General features: G+C 35.1%; 1 protein-coding gene across 1 annotated transcript; it reads left to right on the top strand.

Moving 5' to 3' along the window:
* Nucleotides 1-3,266: 3,266 nt before the first annotated feature.
* Nucleotides 3,267-5,456, top strand: LOC128241345 (uncharacterized). Its single transcript, XM_052958273.1, has 3 exons — nucleotides 3,267-3,616; nucleotides 4,416-4,611; nucleotides 5,051-5,456. The coding sequence occupies exons 1-3, from the start codon at nucleotides 3,319-3,321 to the stop codon at nucleotides 5,454-5,456; spliced, it is 900 nt and encodes a 299-aa protein (XP_052814233.1). The 5' UTR covers nucleotides 3,267-3,318.
* Nucleotides 5,457-18,549: the final 13,093 nt, after the last annotated feature.

The following is an 18,549-nucleotide window of genomic DNA, read 5'->3' as shown; positions in this document are numbered from 1 at the left end:
AAGAAAACAAATGTTGTTTCAGGTTTTTAATTTGTCTTATTCGTTTCATTTTATACAAGTATGCACTGCAGAAATGAACAACAATCAGAATTACAATGAACGGAAATTTATAGCATACATAAAAATACTGAACGAAATTCAATACGAAGTTCAGTTGTCTACTCTACATATTTTTTTTTAAATGATAGTTTTTCGTACTGTTTAATTGTTGTTTACCTCATTAATAGTCATAATTCTTGATTTAAAATATCAACCAATCAACTGTGATAATCATTGCAAAAAAAGTTAAAATACGCCCATTAAGAAATCAGTTCTCGTAACGGCCGATTCTCTTTCGCTCGTTAGCGTCCATTGTTTGGTGAAATGTCTCTAATTGGTATACAATAGAATTGTGTAGGTGAAAGTACCGCTATCAAAACTTCGCTAATTGACATCAGTGTTAATTTGAAATAGGGGTCCTTTGTTGACAGTTTGCAACTATCACAACAACTGTCAACTAATTGATTGAGGTCAATTGTATACACAGCGGGGATTAGAGGGACCGTAAATTGTCCACTTGGCAACTAACCGGATCTGATATTTTGTCTGTAAATCGTGAAATTGGTGATTTTTATAGATTTTTTTAAAAAAAAATTCGAGTACTCGAGTAGTGATTTGGTACTCGAGTACTCGGACGTTCGATCGCGTACTCGAGTACTCGGGTACTCGTTGGCATCCCTATTATTTACAGACCAGAGTTGATACAGAGACCATACAACACCTTATTTTAAGTTAATGAAACTTCACAAGAACCAAATAAATTTTACATGGGCCCATTGTTTACAGTTTAACACTTATTTTTCAGAGGTGAAATAACCTATGATGTGCACATACAGTCAAAACTTGTTATGTCACCTCAGTCTGGACCTTGGGAAATAAGTCGAGATAACGAACATTCAACACATCGGAATTACAACAAGAGCCGTCGTAAGACAGCGCGCTCGACTACGCCGCTTTGACTCAGAATACAATAACAATGTAAAAATACCAAGTTTGGTCTCTTTATGTCAAACCTAACTAAAATTATTTGATATATAAGGTGACTTTGATGCTGCCCTCCCACCAGCCCGCCCAAACAATGACGCAAGTCATTCAAATAACTTGATTTCCCATTATGAAAATGTGGTTAAGAATATACAAATATGCCTTTGAAAGAAAATTAAAAAAAAATAAATAAAAAAATCAAGGGCCATAATTTGTATTGAGCTTAAAACGGAGTTATGTTTCTTGTTGTAAGATGGTCGTAAATAATTTTGAATTTTACTAAGTGCATTTAATGAACGGATTATAGTTTTTTTTATTAAAATCCCAACTTGCCCTTAACTTTTACTTGCCTAAAACTTTAACCTAAGTCAATCAGGGGCCATAACTTGTATTAAGGATATGGAGTTATGTAACCTCATTGGGTGATGGTCCTGAACAATTGTGTGAAGTATTAAGTCAATTGAATGAAGGGTATAAAAGTTATTAACCAATATCCCAACCTGCCCTAAAACTTTAACCCAAGTTCAATAGTCAATCAGGGGCCATAATTTTATAAAAGATAATATGGAGTTATCTAACCTCATTATGTGATGGCTCTGAACATCTGTGTGAAGTATTAAGTCAATTGAATGAATGGTATTGGAGTTTTAAGTGAAAATCCCAACTTGTCCTAAAACTTTAACTGGACGCCGACGCTGGGGCGAGTAGTATGATAGCCCACCTATTCTTCAAATAGTCGAGCTAAAAATGTATCACCAATCCCACCACATTTGCGTTTGATACATGTCCAAAATCCGACTTGAATTGAACGGTCTTGTTACGGTCGTGGAAACAGCACATGTGTTATGCCCGTTTGTTTTCTGCATGCAGTATAGAGAAAATTCTTCGTCACGTGACATGTCAAATTTTACGATGATGTCATCGTCAATTTAAATTGTGCCTTAAAATGTATAGCTTGATCAATAAATGTCTTTTTAATCAAATACATAAACAGACAACTTTAATTATTCATACTAACCAATTAATCTCCAATTATGAAAAGTTTGTTATTTGGACATGCACAGTATTTTAGCGACATGCCTCAAACCTTAATGACAACTTTCACACCTACAATTTGATCTACAGTTGGACATATAAGGGACAAGTAAAACGTGTGAAATTCATATGGGACTAAAATAGGATGTCAACATAGCGAAAAAATCGAGATAGAAAAATTGACACAAGCAGGTTTATTTCATATAGAATTAGTAGGAAAAAATTTGTGACCGGAGAAAATAGTCGACATAACCGATAAGTCGATATATCCGACGTCGACATAGCGAGTTTGGACTGTATATTTTAATAAAACACTAGAACAGCAAAACATTGTTCGGAAATTATATTGAATAAATCTCAAAGGGTCCTTTTATTACTGCAAGAATGTCTTCAAATGTAGGAAAATCTCCTTGATATGTCGGAAGATCAAAATACATCATAACATATTTGATGTTGCTTAATGCACCAGTCAATTGTAAGCACGGCCCCCCTCCAGGGAAAAGAGGGGACTTTGACTTCCTGTTCAGCCAAGCCCGGGCAAAATCCCCGCCCTGCGGGGACGAACTGCTCGTGAACCCCCCCCCCGCCAAATGCCCCCGCACCCAAGGGACTTTAGGTAAGGGCCATTCCCGGCTATATTTTGCGGGAAGACAAAACCACCGCATTCACCCGGCACTGCGGGACCACCTCGAAGGTAAAAGCACGGCTCATTTCCCCCGCTATCCCCAGTATACCCCCGGACCTGGGGGGGAGCCGTGGTTACAAATGACTGGTGCATAAAGACCTTGAATTTAAGCATTAACAAAGATAAAATACAGGGCTTTTTCTGCCCAATTTGGAAAATAGACCCTGGACATTTAGGCCTAAATTAAAATTAAGTTTGTTTGCCCTTTACCGACCGACCCGAAAAAAAGCCGCCGACCCAAAATATTTTATTGCAAAATTCGTGAGAATATTTTTTTTTTACAATTTTGCAGTCACGATTTGTTTTCGCTGTTTTTTCGCCGTTAGTTTAGTTTATTTTCTTTCCGCTCAATCGTTGGGTTCTTTAAATCAATCAAGACAAAAAAAGAAGCGCTTGTTGTACGTTTTGTGAACGATTTGCAAGCGTCTAGAAAACAGTTCATCATCATGGCGTCCATAGTAACATTTTGTTACAGTGTTTTTATTAATATTGATGGTAAATTAAATCAAATTGTGAAAAATAAAATAAGTTCTTTCGAGTCCACTAACACATGGGAAGATGTATTATCAGACTTCATGAATAAGGCAAACGTAACATTACAAAAAACGGATTCCGTTACAATTTCCGTTTGCAAAAACAGCACCGATGTCGAAAGTTTCCATCCAGACATTTCTGAAAGTATTTCGGTGCTCAATACCTTTGACTGTTCGTTGAAGTATGTTACTTACAATATAAAAAGAGAAAGTGATATCAATGATCAGAACAACAATGTTGACGGTGACGAAGCTTCCCACTCGAATGCATTCACCATGATGATGCAGGGGGAAAACAGCAAAAAACCAAAAACGAAGACAGATGGTAACAGAGTCACAGGTTTGTATTATTAATGTTGTATTTAATATTTGTTGACAAAACATTTTGCACAGAAAATTGTTTGTTTTAAATATGATATTGGACCCACTCAACTATTTTGTGGTACCTGCGTTTCCGACGGGGGGTTTCTGCCAGGAAATATTGATGGCTGCATGTGAAATTTAACTCAATTGACGCTAGGTATTTAACATGTCTTTCCCCAAATGATTTTAAAATATAGAAATTCAAGCCCCTCCCACGACAAAGTTTTTGGGGTTGCATGTTATAACCTGGGCCCAACCATATATATATAACATCTACAGAATTGAACATATTTCTATGGCAATTCGCTCTCTGCAACTGATCCTAACATATACAGAAATTGTCCGATTCTTTCTGCATGTATTACTTGTAAGCTGCTCAAACTTCAGCCTGCACAGGAATGCTGTATTGGTAAATTAAATGCTGTAACAAAATAAAAAAAATACCTCATAGGTACATTTTTTAATAGTCACAATGGCAAACAGTGCACATCCAGATTAGCGTGCAAACAGTGAACATCCAGATTTAATAGCGTGCAAATATGTGCAGTCAGATCAGGATCTGCACTGTTGCAGAAATTGCTATTTAGTTTGTATAAGAATTTCTGTCAGATTGAAAGGCCTCTGGGCCTTCACTGGTCGCACATGTGAGTAAATGCATTTCTATAAGGTATTAATGGGTTAATCTTAACTACTGCTGAGAAAAAATGTGTAAACCAAATGCAAAAAAAGTTTTAAAATATTAAATACTAAGTGAAATGTTTTTGTTTTGTTTTTAGCTAAAGACAAACTGTACAACAGCCTGTGTGACCATATGACATCTTGTGACGTCATGTTCCCGGGCTCTATGCCAGATGATACTGTCAAGAAGCACATCGATGTTATTACCAATGCCATGTGGTACCTTGATGGGAATAAGCAGAAACTGACAGATCGTGCTAAGCAATCAGAAAATGTGGCAATTGTACCAGACAGGTTTTGCTTCCTTCTTTAATACTTCTCTGACACTGAGTATAAAAAATATAATATAAAATAGTTCCTGAACATTTTAATATCGTTGTTTCGAGAGGTTTTTTTTTAGTGTTTTTTTTAATTCAGGCCTATGCATGCAATTTGAAAGTTACACTCTTCAATATTTTAAGTTACTTGCCTCATATATATATATTATTGAGTAAATACATTTAATACATAAAGAAATGTGTGTGCAAATCAAAATGCAGTTGGGACTTAAGAGTATTTCCAAAAGCCCTATGCTCTCGACATGATCTAGCTTTAATAAATACCTAAAATATTTATTAAAAGTTCAATAACAAAAACACAAGTTTGGATATGAATTGAAAACACAAACTTCTGTAGCAAAATATTAATGATACATGTACAGATTTTAAAAAATGTCTGTTTTACTTTTTGACAGGTTTGTAGACAACTTCAATGACTATAATGATTGGAAAAAGAAGGAACAGAGAGCACCCAGGTTGCAAGCCTCTGAACTCAAGAAACATAGTGGGGGTATTTTCAGACTGGTGTCCATGGTCTTCACACAGCGGTGGGGGACTTTCGGGAGTGACCTCGAACAGCTGGCTGTGGCAATGGACTCGTATGCAGAGTTCCTTGAAATGTCTAATGAACAACAAGCTAAGAGACAGAAGTTGGATCACCCTTCCAGGCAACTAGGGAATCATTCCGAGATTCAGCACAGAATAGAAACGGACACAGTGCATAAGAAATATACAAATCTCGACAACGATCTGTCTCGCCAATATTACACATTTGTGTCTAGATCTACAATCATGCAAGAAGTTAGTGCAAGGTGGGGTTAAAGCAAAGTGTCCTGCATGTACAGTAAAGCATATCAATACAGCATACATTTATATATTGAAGTACAGTCAAGCTTACAAATATAATATTACAACACACGACAAGGTGGATAAATACAGAAATGAGGTGAACCATGCATATAAAGCTATATATCATTTAATAATAATTTAAACATTAAAATGCATTCCCATATATTAATGTAATGGTTGCAACAATATGGTTCATCCACCAGAAAAAATAAAAAAGGTCAAACATACAAACACCAGTTTTTGTGTTCAAGATCAAATAAAAAAATAAAATATTTTTCCTACCTACCGACCCACCTCTAAAATTTAGGGTCGGTAAAGGGCAAACAAAGAATTTTTTAATTGTGGCCTTAGGGAAATTTTGCATCGTGAAAATTTTGAAATTGGGAAATTTTACAGTTAAAAGAAAAAAGACTCCTGCAAATGAATTTATATTAGTTTATTTCCCTAGACCCAAAAGGGCTGAAATATCAATCCTTGGGGGTGTAAATATCTATTGCAATAAATTGATCATGAGAGATATTATTTCATACAGATATCTGAATGTGATGAAAACTAATGATTTCCGAGTTCAATTATCAAATAAACTTTACGTCACATAATTTATTAGGATGTTGAAAATGAACCAGTACATTTAAAGACTTTAATTGGGATTTTTTTCTGGAAATTGGGAAAAATCTCATATTTTGCTTTGGGAATGGATCCGAAAGTCGGACCCGTGGGTACTATAGAAAAAGCCCTGAGATAAAAAACATTACTATATTCGTAAATGTTCAATGTCTACAGGGGCGTAGCCAGGCTTTACTGAATGTTACGTACGAAAGGGGAACAAGTGTGGGAGGGGGAATATCCCTGTAGCACAAAAAATTCTATACATGGCCAAATGTTGTTTTTTCTAAAGAAGCTTGAATAAATAACCAGAGAATTAAATGCCATGTTAGTACTGTGGAAACTCACTAAACCGGATCTCCACAAAACCGGAATCCTCGGGATACTTGACTTTTTTTAGAGTCCAAGTTTTCCCCTTCTATTTTCAATGTAAAAAAATCCCTACAAAACCGGAACCCCGGAATTCCGGATACTGGACAAAAAATCAAGAATATTTGTTAGTTGTCAACGTAATTTTTCCCTCACAAAACCAGACATATATTGTTTAAACATGTCAAAATGATTTTGTGTATTAGGAATTTACGAATCACGTGTCAGTTTGACAGCCGGTGCGTCGTTAAATATTGCACCTGTGATGTTGTGTTAACTCGATAATCGATAATGATGATTGCGCTTAGGAGTGACTGCCGCGCGATAATCAAATGATAATCAAACTTGTGAAAAGAAAATTGATTGAAACATTAATTTGTTTGTTGCAGAAAATAAAGAACTAGAAATGGTTATTAAGTGATCAATTTGGAGGGTTGTTTTATCTAAAGACTTCTATGATTGAATCAAATCAGAGTGGTGCTTTAATTAAACTATGAAACATACTTAACAAGCATTAAATTACGCAAGTTGTTATATTTTAATACTTGGGAAAAAACTAGAACTCCGCGAGTCGGATGTGTCGCCTGACGAATTATTTACCGTCAACATTATAGCTGTTAGATTGGCATTTTATTCATTTATAGACAATGATGTTGCCATTTAACTTTCAAGTGTAGATGGCATTTGAACTGAAGGTAACAACGTTAAGCCAGGAGCAAGCAATTGGTTATATAAGCAACTAGAACTCCATGAGTCGGATGTGTCGCCTGAAGAATTATTTACTGTCGACATTATAGCTGTTAGATTGGCATTTTATTCATTTATAGACAATGATGTTGCCATTTAACTTTCAAGTGTAGGTGGCATTTGAACCCTCAATCAGATACACCTACGGAATAAGTTTCAGGTTGAAACCTCCTATAGTTTACGAGATATGCCACTGACAAAACCTAAGCAAGAAAATTAACAAAGGGCAATAACTCTAAAAATATGGCAGCAAGAGTAACGGTTCTTGTGCACTGCACTTGCCCTCAATGAGATCTAACTAGCTATGAAGTTTCAAGTTGATACCTTTTATATTTTTCAAGATATGCCCCGGACAAAACTTTAAGCATGAAAATTAACAAAGGGCAATAACTTTAAAACTAAGAAAGCAAGAGTTACTGTTATTGTGCACTGCACTTGCCCTCAATGAGATATATCTAGCTATGAAGTTTCAAGTTGATACCTCTTATATTCTACAAAATATGCCCTGTACAAAACTTTAAGCATGAAAAATAACAAAGGGCAATAACTCTAAAAATATGGAAGCATGAGTAACAGTTCTTGTGCACTGCACTTGCCCTCAATTAGATCTATCTACATATGAAATTTCAAGTTGATACCACTAATAGTTTAGGATATATACCCCGGACAAGCGAAAATGGGACGCGGACGCTGCCGCCGAGGCCGACAAAAGTAACCCCTATATGTCGTCTTTTCAGGCGACACAAAATGATTATAAAAACGCAGAAATGTTTAATTATGTTTATCACTTTTGCATGTGCTTTAATCATGTCTCAACCTCCGTCTAAACGTCGAAGAATTGAACTGTCCCTTTCCATTTTATTCCAATTTTCAACTCCCCTCTAAAGGTAAACTCAGTTAATATTTTTTGGTAAACTTACTCCGTACATCAAATCCTCACTAAACCGGAAATTTTGCCCAGTCCGGACCTTGTCTGGTTTAGTGAGTTTCCACTGTACCTAGTGTAATCACATGTGCAGTCGCTCTTTTCATTAACTTCAGAAAAATAGCAAGTCAATCGTATTTTTTTTTTCTGCCATTTCCCTACACTCTGACCCTAACTTCGAAATGGCTCGCTCCTACCATACAATTTTTATAGCCAGTTAAAAAAATATTATTTTTTCGTTTGTGTTTAAATATAAAGCTGCACTATCACAGATATATACTATTTTTACCACTCTTTTATTTACTGTCTTGGAAAGAGCAAATTTTTTGCATAAATATCTGCAAAGCAGTGATTTAAGTTTGTTGACAAAAAATCAGATCGTACATTTTCATGTTTTCATTCGAAAATTAATGATTTATGCCTTAAGGCTGCACTCTCACAGATCTACCATTTTTACAACTTTTTTTATTATTTGTATTGGAGCAAATTTTTGCGTAAATATCTGCAAAACAATGATATAAGACTGCTGACAAAAGGTCATATCGCAGATTTTCATATTTTTGTTAAATAATTAATGTTTTATAGCTTCAACCGTTACTAACGGTTTACGAAAAATGCATAAAACATCAATTTTTGAACTAACCTATAAAAATCTGCTACCTGATTTTTTGTCAGCAGTCTTATGTAACTGGTTTCTATGGATTTTCACGAAAAAATGCCTTGTTCCAAGACAAAAAATAAAATAGTTGTCAAAACTTTCCTTTTTTTGAGACAAAAAATAAAAAAGTTCAACGTTCAATCTGTGAGGGTGCATCTTTAAACCATTACTAACGGTTCAAATATATTTGCATAAGGCATCAAATTCTTAAATTCAAAACTTAAATATAAAAATCTGTGATCCATTTTTTTGGCAGCAGTCTTATGTAACTGGTTTCCGTGGATTTGGAAATTGGCTCATTCCTAGACAAAAAATAAAGTTGTCAAAACGTTCAATCTGTGAGAGTGCAGCTTTAAAGTAATGCACCAGTCAATTGTAACCACGTCCCCCCCCCAACCCCAAGTCCGGGGGTATACCAGGGATAGCCGGGGAAAAGGGCCGTGTTTTTACTTACCAAGTTGCCCCACAGGGCCGGTGACCGTGGTGGTTTGTCTTAGCGCCAAATTTAGCGGAGATTGGGCCTTATATAGTCTCTGGGGTGCGGAGGCATTTAGCCGGGGTTTTACAGTTCGTCTCCGCAGAGTGGGTATTTTACTCGGGTTTGGCTGGACTAAAAGTCCAAGTCCCCGCTATTCCCGGACCTGGGGGGGCTGTGGTTACAACTGACTGGTGCATAGGCAAGGGGCAGCTGTTTGGGTCTGCATCATACACTCAAGTATCTGTGTATACGAACACTATGTTAAGTTTTGTTCGGAAAGGTAAGCCTGGTCAGATAAATTCTGAAAATCTCACACCACGCACAGGTGACATCACGTCGTAAGCTACATGTACACTGAGCGTACTTTTATTATGTAGACATTTCTTTAATAACACTTTAACCCTAGGGTAAGCCGAAACGAACCTGTCTCGAGTCTGCCATAATAAAAAATCCGTCACAAAACCAGTGCCATTTGCAGATAGAGAAACCACGTGGCCTTCAGAATAGCTACAATAATGAGCGATCAGGGATACTTTTTTTTATTATTTTGACATTTCTTATGTATCCCTGTAACGCTACAACTCTCTACCATTTAACAACGGGCGAAATGATAAACTGTAATAATATGCATTGATGTTGAATAATAATGACAAAGTTGTTCAATTTTTATCCGACAGTGATCTGAACTGGATTTAATTTGTCATTCGAGTTGTTATTTTCACATTAATATATTATGGGTCACGAATACCGTTATACATGTACACAACCAGTCAGATTTGTCCCAGATTTACTGATATCGGGATACTCGATAAACAATCGACACTTGTAAGTGTTTTATGATAACTTAACATGTTTTTTGGGCATACTGACATAACTTAATACGTGTTTAATAGTAGGCAATAATATTTTCGAAGAAATTTGAATTTATAACGGAGATAATTTCAAAATTGTGGCCGCGAGGATTCTCTGCGCAAGGACCGCTTGCTACTTTTTGCTGGGATGGTGGACGTCACGAGTCTGCTGTATTAAAAAAATCGTCAAAAGACTCGTTGACGGCCATTTAGGTGGACTAGCCTTCAGAACAGACAACAAAATGCTCATTTCAGCAATAAACAACTTAAAACGCAACGATAAAATTATGTGAGTAACCCAAAAAGTCCTATCAGTCTTCATATGGCTAACAATCAAATCATTATACTACACTTTTGTGCAAAAATATCTAAAAAATTGATCAACAGTAAAAAAGAATCACCCTTCCACTCACCGGAAAAACTCAGTGTGCAATGAATCCGAAGAAAGCGGGAAGCACGAGGACCTATAATTAGGACACGTCGACTCACTGACTATTCGTCACATACCAAATTAACTTGGACAATTCACTAGCTTATCAAGCTAAAGTAAATATACAATGTATACCAGTTATAATGAGCAATAATATTGGATAATTATCAAACATTTATGTAAAAGTAAACAAGCTCATTTCCTCTCACCTGAACTACTCTTTATTCTAAAGAGGTCTAAAATTATTTGTTTACATTAATTAATTATTGATACATTTTATTGTTGCTCTCGCCTAAAATAAGATTAACTATTGGACTCAGCCTACACTATTTGAATTGATTTAAACATATTTTATTCAACATATCTATATATCTACATATAATACACGTTAAATATAATTTAAATATTTGCATTAATATATTGAATCGGATTGAAACGAAAGCATAGCTTATAAAGTTTCTCTCCATGAACTGTTTGAATTATAGAGCTGTCACATCGGTAGAAGGGTGCTTTAAAAGCTGCACTCTCACAGATTGAACGTTTTGACAACTTTTTTATTTTTTGTCTTGGAACGAGCCAATTTTTGCGAAGATCCATGGAAACCAGTTGAATAAGACTGCTGACAAAAATTAAATCGTATGTCTTTTTATTTAAGTTAAAAAAGAGAGAAACTTTTGAGAAATCCGCTGAAGCGAAAGTGCCAATAGAGTTATATAGGGAAAATATGGTTAAACAGTTCTCACGACTTTGTCTTTCAACAGATCAACCTACTTCCTACTTATATGTTAGGATAAGTCTTGCCCTTGAAGATGATGGTTTTGTATTTATTGTATGATTTTTACATTTTGGTCCTTTTTAAGGGTTGTGTTGGTCATTAAATTTACATTGAAATAAGAAGGACCTAAAAATTGTTTTGCTATTTAAAGTTATTATAGACATCCGATCGCTTAGCTTCCAGCGGATAACGATGCAGAATTTTTTTCTCTTTTAAATGCACTTTTCGAAATAATGTACAGAAACAAGCTCAGTAGCATAAAGTTTTAACATAAACCCGGTTAAATGGCACTGGACAAACACCAAAGACATCGAACATAAAACAAGAAACAAAACTCCACAAACAGCACACTCTTCCACAAATGCGGTGCATGTAAAAACTCTCTCAAAAATTTTGTTTTTAATTGTTTATATAAATCATAAAACCTTCTATAACCTGTCTCTATGGTGTAGTGGGTCTGGTCTTACCGGTGATTCCGGCTCGATGAATTATGTTTTTAAAACCTTTTTTAGTTTCGTTAGTAATTTATTAATTTACATTTTTATGAAAGTTTTATCAAATTAAGATTTTCTAATGAAATTTTCAATGTAACAGTTTATTGAATGTTCAGCTGGTTCACAAATATTTAATATGCTTTTACATGGATAATATGCTAAGATAACTTACTTAATGCGGTGTGCATCATTTTGCAATTAATGTGCAATTATTAGTATTTGTTGTGTTGTTGTGTTGTTTCGTTGAGTTATAAAAGACAGAAAAAGGTTATGGAAATTTATTTACTGTTGCAAATGGCATGACTATAGCATCACACGTACTGATGTATTTAACGGTTTAACTATTTAAATAATCATGATGATGCTATATATAAAGAATGTATTGCTTACTGGTATTATTAACTTTCGATTATAGTCCGATAGTAAATCGAAATGCTTGGTCCGATTCGATTCGATTATCGATAGCAATTGGAGTCCGATTTTCAAACACTACACACTGGGGAGAAGCCCTTTGAGTGCGAGGTTTGTGAAGCTGGTTTTATAACCAAAGAAAAAGTTCGTATTCACATGAGACGACATACCGGAGAGAGGCCCTATCTCTGCGAAATATGTGGTGCGGTTTATTCTGGCAATGATAAGCTTCGAATTCACATGAAGCGACATACCGAAGAGAAGCCCTTCAAGAGCTAAGCATGTGGTGTGGTGTTTTTGTAGTAATGATAAGCTGAAAAATCGCACGAGACGACACGGAAATGCAAATGGATTTGTGGCACCTAAAGATGACATTTCTAGACCCATGAGAATACATATTTATGAGAAACCCTTGATGTGTTAGGCATATGGTGTTGTTGTTTCTTTAGCAAGATAAGCTCCAAATTCCCAGGAGACATATAATGGAGTGAAGCCCTTCAAGTGTTAGGAATGTGGCGTTGTTTTTGTGTTGGACAGATAAGCTCCGAATTCACCTGAGATATGTAATGGAGAGAAGCGCTTTAAGTGTTAGGAATGTGTTGGACAGATAAGCTCCGAATTCACCTGAGATATGTAATGGAGAGAAGCGCTTTAAGTGTTAGGAATGTGTTGGACAGATAAGCTCCGAATTCACCTGAGACTATATAATGGAGGGAAGCCCTTCAGGTGTTAGGGATATGGTGCTGTTTTTGTGTTGGAGAGATAAGCTTCGTATTCATTCACATAAGACGAAGTACGTTGGAAAGCAAATGGATATGCGACACATGGAAAAGGGCATTTAAAGCTGCACTCTCACAGATATACCATTTTTTTTAAAAAATGCGTAAATATCTGCAAACCAATGAGATGAAATTGCTGACAAAATATCAGATCATAGATTTCATATTTCCGCTCGAAAAGTTATGTTGTATGGATTAAACCGTTACTAACGGTTCAAGAAAAATGCATTAAACATCAACAGGCTCTTCTCTTCAGGAAACTTCACACAGAAGAATTATAATTGCGTTTTTGTGGTACATGTATTGAAGACTTGTTACATACATGAAGTAAATGGAAAGTTATAAAACTGTGAAATAGGTGGAACATTGAATGTTTCAATTGTATGTAGGACATGTTATTACATACATTACAGGTTATATGACTTCAAAGACACTTGTTTTCATAGAAAATGTCATTTTAATGACACTCTTTTTTGTTAAATGACGTCATTCTAACAACATTCAATGATACTTGTTATGACTTGGCGACTGCTGATTGTAATACTGCCGTATTGCACTGGAGTGGCATACGGACTTCCGTCTAAATTTGAGAAATGATTTGCGTGTTGATTAATGATTTGTATACTATAAAATGTTTTCAGCGACATTCCCAGAAATATTTTTGGTGCAAAACATGAGTCCCATGAATGCTCTGAATAATGATGGTTAAATTAAGTATTGATTTAGTTCATTTTTGTAATTTGAAATGTTCGATATGTTTATTCCATGTTTTTGGCTTGTTTAATGCTATTACGATTCGATGTGTTTGACATGTTTATAACTATTACGATTCGATGTGTTTGACATGTTTATTGCTATTACGATTCGATGTTTTTGTCATGTTATTACTATTTTCATTTAATGTGTTTGACAAGCTTATTGCTATTACGATTCGATGTGTTTGGCATGTTAATTGCTATTACGATTCGATGTATTTAGCCTGTTTATAACAATTTGCATTCCAGACTTCCATCTATTGCAATAGCCATGACATGTTTTTGACATCTTTATTACTCTTATGATTCCATTGTTTGACATGTTTATTACTGCCATGTGCTTGATGGATTCTGCATACTCATTGTATATTTTTATATATAACTAATGAAGGAACTTCAATAAAGTTAAAAAAATTCATGCCTGGTTATCTCTTATACTTTTGGTATGATTCAAAAGGGAAAATGTATACTGATAGCTTATTTATCTCTAAAATAAAATTCCGAACAAAAACATAACGCCAATTATTATGCCCGGGTGTATATTACAATGTGAGTATAAGTCAAACGGACGGTTTATTTAACTTTGTCTGATTGATAACATGATCTTGATTGTACCTAGGATATAAAAATTGAAAGCAAGGTTGGTCATGACCTCTAGAGGACCACCATTGATTTTAAGGTAAATAGGCCAAATGGTGGTGTCGTGCTTAACCGCAGTTAGCTTGTATGATTGATAACCAGAGTGTAATTATACTTTATCATGCAGTCCACAAACTCGTATGAAGGTTATTCACGATCAGTCGATGCCCCTTTTTATTTGAGGTCAGTAGGTCAAGGCCTTTTTTGTGTTTAATGTTACCACAACCATAAAACTTGACTCAAAGGTCATGGTTGCTAACGTTGAAAACAAAAACTTGTCTGAGCTTGATAACCAAAATAATGCTTTGGTCTTAGGTCGAAGGATGGTTGATCTTGACAGGCAGATGACCCCTGTTGATTCTGAAGTCAGTTTGTAAACGGGTATGCTTGTGGTGACCTTGAACACAAAAAGTGTTGTCCGATTGAAAACAAGCGTTTGAGTAATATAAGGGTCTTCAATATTGAGAGGGAGGTTTATCGCGACCGGCAGTTGATTCCCATATATTTTGATGTCAATGGTCAAAGGCGTGGTAACATAAAATACATAGAGTTGTCCAACTGATAAAAACAATATTATTTGCTCAACACTGAATTTGGCTGGGAGATCGATCATGACCAGTAATAATCTGGATTGTTTGTTCGTAGCGGTTTTGGTACAAAATGTTTGCCCGATTAATAAGTTGAGTATACTTTGTCCTACGTTCAGACCTCAAATTATGTAAGGTAAATGGTCATAACCAGCAGATGACCCTTATTTATTTTTGTGGATTTTAGGTCATTGTCGTGGTATTCTTGGACACAAAAACACTATGCGATTGATAACTAGAGTATGCTTGTTCCTACGGTTGCTCAATACCAATAGACGACCATAATCGGTGCTTATTTCTCTCAAAGATGTTATTTGGAACACCACAAGCACGTTCACATAGAGGTAATGGAACACAAATATGAGACATGCGTTGCTACTATTGCACGGAGAATTACCCTACAGTGGCACGTGGTGATAATTAGGAAAAAAGTGTGAGGTCTAATGGTGCTACTTTTAAATGGCTAAGTATATTGACGAATTACATGAGAATACACACAAGAGAGATGGCTTTCAAGAGTGAGACAATGGATGATGCTTTCAGTGATAAATTTATTTATAGAGGTACACGAGAAAGCACACAGAAAAAGCCATAAAGATTTTGAATGTGTGGAAAATCCTTTACTAAATTTCAAAGAATTTATCACTTTGGGTTAAAATTATGAAACCTGATGATATATACTTCTGGACCCATCTCAATTTCGTCCAAGATGGCCGCCAAAATCCAAGATGGTCGCCTATCCTCTCACTTTATAAACAGGAACTGCCATATTGCGTATATTTATGTTTGACATGAATAAATTCTTAATCTAAATGGTATTTACTTTTGTAACACCTTACAAAAGATACCTATAAATTCTAAAAAGGGTATGACTTGAAGAGACACATACGAGTACACTTTGAAGAGAAGCAATGATATAAACAGGAATGTTTCTGTTAGAGAAGGGAAAAGACTAGTGTTTATCATGTAACTCACACGTGTGTTCTAGTGTACTCATATCAATTGGAGCACGTACGAATGCGCAATCTGCACGTAGAATATATACATAGGTACTTTTATTGGTATTTTCTTTTTTCAAATCAAATGAAATGGTTATTGTTTTATTTTGGAAACCGTTTGTTAATAAAATGTAAAATGTGCTAAACCAATTACATTTGATTTGTATTTTAATGATTACATTCTACTTCAAAACGGCATTTGTTGACTATATTAAGTCTCTCTGCATCAGTGACATTCTGCTCTCAGTAGAACACTAAATTTAAAATGCCTGTTGATGCGATATTTCATATTTGAATAAATCAAAATTGCAGCTTAAGTGCCTTTTTTAAAGTTTAATCGGAAATGATATTAAAGGGGTAAATAAATTTAGGTAAAGTAAATCTTTTAATAATTATGTTAAAAAAGTAGCTAAATGATATTTGTTTTAGATCTTGCGTTTTGTTCTTAAAACGAATAATACCTAGTTTACATTAATTCCAATATTTACAGAAACTATTGATAAGTGCTGCGTTTTCACATTTCTGCATTTCCCGACGTGATTATCATGCACACCATTTGCTTGTTGTTAGCCAATGATATCGCTTATAAGTCACTATGCTCAATTCATTCGCAATTTTGAGGCTTTACGAATAAGAATTGTTTTTATTATATAGAAAGATATTGTAAAAGAATGCCCAAAATGATGAACACATAGTTAAATACACTGTGCACCCTGTAATTTGGAACAGTGCACTTCTGTCTAATCTCTAGGACAGTAGACGTGGCCCAAATAAGTTTCACAAAGATCTTTCCATGGGAAAGGTTGATTGGGTGTGGACCATAAAGTGTTTTGGACAGAAGGCAAGCCTCGGGAATTTTCTTACCACCTTTTGTAAACATTTTGATTTATCTGAGGTTTGATTATATACAATATATGTGGTACGCATGGTATCAGCGCTTTGGATTAATACAAGAATGTCTGTGAAATGCAAATTAAATCAATTTTCATAACTTCCTTGGCTTTACAAACCACATGCCTTGGTTGAAAATATATTACATTTCCAACAGAAAATATCATCTTTATCATGCTTTGCGGTGAACTATTGAGTTTAATCAGTAAAATAGCAAAAGTAAATACATATGTAGACAGGTCAACTTCACCCCAGCAGTCCGTTTTGTTTTGTCATTCTTTTAGTCCATTTTAACTTTATTTACGTACAGTTTTCTGTATGGAGTGATGTCTTAAACAGGTTTTATACATTTAATCAATAATTTCATCGGTCGATATTTATACCTTCGCCACACCACACTAACTTTCTATTTTCCTCTAGCCATTCATTACCTGAACGTCAAAATGCAAAGTTTGACGGCATTTTTATTATCAATATATAGGGGATATTATGATAGGACGCTTTTCTGGTGACCTGTATCACATCGAGTTCGGTGTGTAAACACGTATCCGTATTGTTCGCAGGTCGAGACGAATACATGTTTACTCACTGAACGAGACGTGATGCAGGTCACCAGAAAATCATTTTATCGTAATATTCCATTTATATATCTGCCTTTTTAATTATTCCTTTTTATTTTTCGCTTTCAATTTGATTTAAATTAACCGTCATCTGTCAAATGCGCGTATAAATTCGAATGTGTCACGTAGTTTTGTGTAATGAAGTCAAGGGAGGCTACTACAGTGAAACAAAGTCAGAAGTTACAGAATTAACTTTATTGAGCAAAATAAGAACAAAATATTTTGTATTTTAGCAAAATTAACTAATTGCTAAGACAAAATTAAATGTCACAGCATAAAAAATAACAAAAAACGGTACTTATTTTACGAGTATATACTAATCGTCATTTCCTGTAGACGTAACGCGGCCATTTTTAACAAAGTAAACATTCGTGGGATAATTTGACGATCTTACTACGCAGAATTGAGGGATGTTCGTGAGTCAATCACTATTTCTATCGATGACGCGAATTCGCCTTCTTCTTTGTATTGGCGAGCTGCTCATATATTTATGATAATAAACATGGATAATGCAACAATTTATGAACTTCGAACTGGCAAACAACTAGTTCACTGAAGTAGCTATTATGAGAGATTGAATGTGTTCTCTGCTTCGTGCTTATCCTTATCCACACGGTACTCGCATGATACGGAATCAGAAAACGACAGTATGGTGATACGGATTTTTCAATACGGCGTGCTGTATTTTCAACGTTGGATATGGAAAAGGAATTTGATAGGCATATAATAAAAGTAACAATCGATTTATCATATAACTGTTTTAAATTTTAAGTTTATTATATCATATCATATCCTACTGAGTTGTTAGTAAGAGATTAGTCGTTTATATTAAATAATATCTTAATAAATAAACACAATTGTATTTCTTTATTTTTTGTACCATTACACGGGCTTGGTTAATGTATTGTACCCTGTTTTATGTCTTTTTAACATTTGTCCTATGTTGTATTTAGCCCCGTGTGACACCGTTTTTTCCAAGTATATCCGATATTGGATACCGGCGTTTGGCATCGCCGTTTTAAACGAACGCGGAAAAGTTGCGTCCCTTTGTTG

The sequence above is a fragment of the Mya arenaria genome, chromosome 7 (genome assembly GCF_026914265.1).
Source record: "Mya arenaria isolate MELC-2E11 chromosome 7, ASM2691426v1".
Taxonomy (NCBI): Eukaryota; Metazoa; Mollusca; class Bivalvia; order Myida; family Myidae; genus Mya; species Mya arenaria.
Note: the sequence above shows the minus strand (reverse complement) of the source record. Positions and strands in the feature narration are given on the sequence as shown.